At 38.7% G+C, this 6,843-nt stretch overlaps 1 protein-coding gene across 4 annotated transcripts in view; it reads right to left on the bottom strand.

The window, feature by feature from the left end:
- Positions 1-305: 305 nt before the first annotated feature.
- The window catches only part of DGKB (diacylglycerol kinase beta), a 360,345-nt gene continuing 353,807 nt past the window's right edge, over positions 306-6,843 (bottom strand). For all 4 annotated transcript variants that reach the window (XM_060280745.1, XM_060280746.1, XM_060280744.1 and 1 more), the window contains one exon: positions 306-615. In XM_060280745.1, the coding sequence (XP_060136728.1) occupies positions 508-615 (108 nt within the window). In that variant the 3' untranslated portion in view covers positions 306-507. The remainder of the gene's footprint in view (positions 616-6,843) is intronic.

The following is a 6,843-nucleotide window of genomic DNA, read 5'->3' as shown; positions in this document are numbered from 1 at the left end:
TGGGTGAGATTTAAGAGGGACGGCCGGGCAAATACTAGGATGAACGTTAGTTATTCCTCAGCATTAATCAGGAAAGGAAGCCAACCAAGGCTGCAATAAGTCTCATGGCACTTTCTTCAGAAGGTGCCGGAATAGTCCAATGAGTTAAGTATGCCATCTGAAAGACTAATCTGAGGATCACATCCTGCGGGGGAAAAAAAATCACATTTCCAACAGTGTTGCACCGCCCCCCCCCCCCGGTCCCACAGCATATTTATCCTGCAAATTAGTAATCGCAATGCATGCGACAAAAATATGCTTTATCTTTCTTCATGCAAAATGCCTACAAAACTGTGGCAATAAATTATTCTAATAGCATCGTTTTACATTAGCTCAGTCACAGAAACTGTTATTCCAGATTCCATGATTATGCAGTAGAGAACATTTGAAAACCCTTGAAAGGTTTCCAGCGTACATATTCCAAATCCCTGCTAATTTGATTTTGTAAGGATTTAACTAAAAAGAAGCTTATTCTTTGCTGCAGTTCCTTGTTCTCTTAATGATGGAAGAGAAGAGCCCAGTTTTGGGAGGTGGTCCCATCAGGATTGGAGCTTGGTTCTTGTGGGTGATTTTTATCTGTTGAGAAAGAAAAGAATTATTACCTAATCAAAAGAGGTGATAGCAATAGATCACAAAAAATGATTATTTTAAGTTTTCTTATTAGTTACACATCAAACAGCAATTTTATTATAATTTCTTGTTCTTATTCTTGTTCACAATCTAGTTCTATTATACATTCAAGTTCACAAATAATGTTTGCTATTTTAAAAGAAGCAATTGAACAATGCTGTGTTAAAAAAATAGGGGAGGTGAATGAAGGAATGAATTTTGAGACCATTGCCTAGGCAATTATCAGTGTATGAAAAAAATCACATTCATATGGTTGGGCAGAATCTCACTCATCAGACATAATTCTAATTATACAAATTAACATCGTAAGGTGTTGTAAAAACAATTTTCCATATATATATATATATATATATATATATATATATATATATATATATATATATATAATATTTATCTGCACAGCTGTAACTGATTATTGATCTGATTGGCATGTTTGTTTTTAAAAATAGTATTAAGTACCTATTTCATTTCATTTAGACAATCTATTTAATACTTAATTACTAAGGTCTTTAAGTGGTGTACAAGAAATTCTATACAATGAAAATAAAATGGGTTTTTTAAAATAAATAAATAAGTAAGTAAGTAAAGCTATCTTGTAGGTATTTCTATTAGATCACAATCCTACTATATAATAGAAGTTTATGTGTATTTTGATGAACTGGTTAGAGTGAAATATCCTGAGTCATTTGGGTTGGGGGGGGGGAAGTGCATGTATGTATTTAATAGTGACTTATTTTTAGTTGCTATTTTGTTACTATTGTTTTGTAGATTATGCTATGCTGATTTGTTAATCATAGAATATGATTTATAACTGTGATGTTCAGCATCTTTTTTAGTTGCTTTTTTGTTAATAGTATTTTTATAGATCACAGTTGTTTTACTGATGATTTGTTCATTTACGTCACATGATTTTTGCTGTCACATGATTTGTGGGGTTTCTATTATGCTATTCTTATTTATTGTTTGCTAGCCGATTTGGGATTCATCTGAATGGAAAGCAGCATAGAATACCAGTCAATCAACTAAAATTATAAAATGTCTTCAGTAGGCCCTAGAACAGGCATCCCCAAACTGCAGCCCTCCAGATGTTTTGGCCTACAACTCCCATGATCCCTAGCTAACAGGACCAATGGTCGGGGAAGATGGGAATTGTAGTCCAAAACATCTGGACGGCCGAAGTTTGGGGATGCCTGCCCTAGACGTTCTATAACTAAAATAAATCAAATAAATATAAGTCAATAATCATGTCATACATACTATTAAATCATACATTATAATTAGGTCAATAGCCGGCATGGACACGAATCTATACAGTCCATATTATTTTCACAATGCAAAAATACAGGAAGATACACCAATAAAGTGTACGAAAAATATATATGGTTAACTACAGATTTAAACAGTTATATTTTGCCCAAGAACTGGTCGACGTGTTGCCTCCTTTTCTCAGCATTTTGACTTTAATTTGCAACACAGGGGTTGTTTTATCAGCATTGCCCTAGACGTTCAACAGGGATGGGCCATGTCTGACCTCAACTAGAAGGGAGTTCTATATATTTGGTCCACAATACTGTGAAGACTTGATTTCTGGTTGATGCAAACTGTGCATCAAAGCCAATGGGGGAGACTAGCAGTGATTCCCTTGAAGATATCAGGGATCAGGTAGGGATATAAGGGACCAGGGGGTTCTGATCCAAGGAAATGTAAATGCTGCAGAAGGCTACATATCTGCTGCTGTGTTCATGGCAACACTGACTAGGGTAATGGGTCCAGCTCCATATTTTATCCTACCTACCGCTGGATATAGGAGATAATTCCCTCCACAGCCTGCCGTTTCTGCCACCCCCCGTATGGCAGCTGTATGAGCAGAAGCCATTTCTACTGTGCTTTGCTCTGCCACTAGATCAGACTGATAATGATTTTTTGTACACATCACGTATTAAAAATAGACACTTGATTACAGTAGCATGCCTTATTTATACTTCTCCTAATCACATTGTTCATTGCTCTTAACATGAACTTCAATGCTGAATTTGAAAATAACCATTAGGAATTAAAGTCAAAAGCCAACTTACTAAAAAGGTCAAAAATGATGGAGTAGCATTCTAATTTGTTAATTAATTGATAGTAAAATCAAATCAAATATTGAAAGGCCTGTTTAAAACACCATGAAAGACTGCTTTATAGCTACTCATTTTGATTTCTTTGATATAAAACTAGAAATCACCTTAAATGAGACAACCTTAACGTAGATTATGTCTCCAATTTTCTCTAATTCAAGTCTAAATTAGAGGAGACATTTTATGAATGTATGCTATGCTCAAAGCTAATTGAAAGCAATTATCAAAGTGGCATTTTGTCTGTGACTTTAAGATACATTGTAAGATAATAAATGATTCTCATTATGTAATAAAAAGGTCACATCTTGCCTTTGGGCTAGTGACGCTAACAGTTTTTCAAAAGCTATCTGGGACATTTTCTTTAGTGAACTACGACTAATACAAGAACCATCACTTATTAAATATCAGTTGTCATCTGCACAGTATCCACATCACAAATGAGTATTTCTTTCAAAAAGAAACACCGCCTCATTAAAACTGGCAAAAAATATATCTCTTAAAGTGCATACCTGACATTTTCAAGCTAAAATGAATATCCTTCACTTGTCATTCACTAATAGTAATGTGTGTGTGGTGGTGGTGGGAGTATACTGAGAGGACAGGCTCATTAAAATAGGGAACAGACCGCTTCTTGGGGTGGAAATTTACTTTACAATCAAAAGAGACAGAAATGTAAAAAATTCAACAGGATAAGTGGGTTCTTTTTAAAAAAAACTCTCCCAGAATCCTAGCTTACTCTTCCCTATGGTAACATATGTGAAATTGTATGCATAACTCTACCAGGATTGCTAAAATAAAAAAGGCTTCAGGCAACATTCATTTGTAATTCCTGCAAATTCACCAAATTAAGAACCCTTTAGAGTATTAGTGGCTACATATTTCCTCACAATATACGAAGCAGAAAGTAGCCATCAAGGTACAACACATAATGGATTTGGTATTAGAAACTGACACCACCAGCTTCTGGAACCTTAGTGTATCAAAACTACTAGGTATATTAATAATTCTTCCCATACCAAGAATGATAAAATAAAATAAAAATAAAACCAAACTTCTAGCCTGTTGTTCCAAGTTGTGAGCTATTAAGAGATTCGTAACACCCTTAAACTGGAAATGGTGCACCTGTCTATATAGCAACAAGAAACTCTAAGGGAAGTCAACAGTTCTTACCAGTACAGACTAAAAGAGAAGACTTTTATGCAACACATTTCAAAGCAGGAGCATAAACACATTACCTTCAATGAGTGTACAATTTGTGTACCTAATTAGTTGAGCTATGCAAATCAACTTGCCTATCGCCTGAGCATGGGAGCCACCCCACCCCAAGATCCTCCATCTCTCCAGGATTCAAGTCCATCCAATCCATCATTGTGCTCAGATACCCTTCCAGAGCTTTCACAGCCTCTCCTGATTCAGATGCTATGGCAGGCATGGCCAAACCTGCCATCCAGATGTTTTGGGACTACAGTTCCCATCATCCCTGACCACTGGTCCTGTTAGCTAGGAATGATGGGAGTTGTAGTCCCAAAACATCTGGAGGGCCGAGTTTGCCTATGCTGGTGTTATGGAAAAACAGAGTTGCGTTATCCCTGACCATTGGCCATGCTGGCTAGGGCAGTTGATATCCAACAAGATATGGAAGGCTATAGGTTCCCCACTCCTGTTTGAATACATCTGCACAGTAGTTGCTTCTCTCACTAAGCAGAGGTCCCGAGAGGAGCATAGTGGGAAAGCAGGCTCTCCCCTTAGAGGAGAACATGGGTTGTGGAGGGTTAACAAGATATCCCCAGGTTGGTGGGACGGGTCAGTTTGGATGGCCGCATGTGTGATTCGTGGGTTGTGCTGTTGCTGAGGAATTTAGCATGTAGCAAATGATTGACCGACAGCCTCTGCCTTATATAAGCCTAGCGAGCAGCATCTATCCCACTTTTGCTGCTCGCAACAAATCTCCCACCCGCCCTCCTCTAATTTTAGGGGTTTTGCATTGACCTTGCTGCGCCTGTCATGGGGTCGTCTGTTTTTGGATCAGGGGCCTGGTGGGAATTTTTGCCACTTGCCTGATTGGCTGGTGCCAGGTGCATTTTGCCTACTACGCTGCAATAAGTCACAACTTTTAAGGTTGGCGCTTAGGCATTCGTTCAAATAAAATGGTCGAGGGGAAGGATTTTGGCTGGGCCTGACCCTCATGGTTGCTGCTGCCTTTAGGGGTATTCCCTTAAAGGAATCCTGGGGCTCCACATGTTTGTCCGTTTATCCCCGCTAGGGGCCAGGGCATGAGCCTCGGGGAGCATCTGAGGGATAAAGTCAAGGGCTTGGGCCCCGGCCTCAACATCTCCCAGAGGGCGCTCCCCTACTGGCTCCCCTACTAGACTAGTGGGAGTCAGATCTGTCCCAGGCAGGGGACAGATGGCAGGAACCAGTGCCTAAGCAACCACTCGCATTCAGTTGTATTTAAATAAAGTTGTGGCCAAAATTAATGCCAAAAACCTCAAACTTAAATATTGTGTGATGTGTGAGTTATTGGGGGGATATCTTGGTACCTCGTCACGCAAGAGACCTAATGAGGATCTGTGTCTGCTTCCAGAGCTTAGAGGAAAGAAGAGTAAAAAGCTGACGTTGCCAAAATTACTTTTTGTACCCGCTGTTAAACCCATGGAGATGTATTCTCCCTAGACAATCTTGAATCTAGGACAGGCATCCCCAAACTTCGGCCCTCCAGATGTTTTTGGACTACAATTCCCATCATCCCTGAGCACTGGTCCTGTTAGCTAGGGATCATGGGAGTTGTAGGCCAAAACATCTGGAGGGCCGCAGTTTGGGGATGCCTGATCTAGGAGTTCCACGAAACACAACAATGCACCAACAGTAGCAGATCAAAGCTAATGCTAAGAGGTCTACTTTAAAGGAAGGTTTTGGACCAACTTCCCTGTGAAAGAGGGGCAAGATATGCCTCCCTCTGGAAGGAGTCCCAGAAGCATAGGCACAGCCAATGGAAAATGTCTTCTCCCTGCTCTCAACCAAGCGATATTGCGATTGGATCACCTCCATACTCAGTCCTTCAGATAACCTGGTCCTAAACAATCTTTGCGTTTTAAAGCTCATCACCTTCAAAAGGTGAATTGGTCCCAGGAAAAAAAAAAGGAAGCCAGCACAGCTTTAATATGCTTTTATATGTGGCTCTTTTTAACAATCTGGCCACTGCATTCTGAATCAACAGTTCCAGGAGTCTGGGATTAGTAGTAGACTTAAATATAGACCAAGTGAACAGTAAGTTTTCAAATCACACCAGCATATCTTGCTTTGCACTCTGCATAATGTTGGTCTTGCCCTATGAACCGCCTCAATGGTTTTATATATATATATATATATATATATATATATATATATATATATATATATATATATATGGTTGTTCTCTTAAAACAATTTCTCAGGAATAGCATTGCACCCACTGAAATTAAATCTAATTAGTTTGGCATTAATTAAGCTCTAATAATATACTCTAGTATCACTCCTAAGTAGTGTGATCCGTTTCCCCTTCACACAGGTAAATTGGAAAACATGGTAGTGTCATCATAATTTTTAAACACACTGGGAAAATGACAGAGCTGCAAAATTAAAATAAATGATTAATGACATTTTTTTCATGTTTTATACTAATAGGTATTGCTGAGGTTTTAAATTAATAAAGCTGTCAACCTCAGGGTTGTTACAGGATCCAGCACAGAACCAAAATGGAAATTATGTATTCCACAGACACCCACAGATGACACTTTGGAATATTTTAAATTTTAATTAGTAGGTGCAATTGTTTCACCACTCCCCCCCCACCTTTAAACCACTACAAATTAATTGGCAATTAGTCACAACTAATTCTCTTCTGAACAATCTGAATGGGGGAGGGAGGTGCATTACATCTCAGCATAGTTGTCTAAGGTGCAGAAAGCACACATGCAGTAAATTGCATTGTCAATTATATGAAGGGGGAGGGGAGGAAGAACCTGTTGTGAAACTAAAAAAAAAATTATGCCTAGGTAAAGAAAAATAATGTATG

Source organism: Zootoca vivipara, chromosome 12 (assembly GCF_963506605.1).
Source record: "Zootoca vivipara chromosome 12, rZooViv1.1, whole genome shotgun sequence".
NCBI lineage: Eukaryota > Metazoa > Chordata > Lepidosauria > Squamata > Lacertidae > Zootoca > Zootoca vivipara.
Note: the sequence above shows the minus strand (reverse complement) of the source record. Positions and strands in the feature narration are given on the sequence as shown.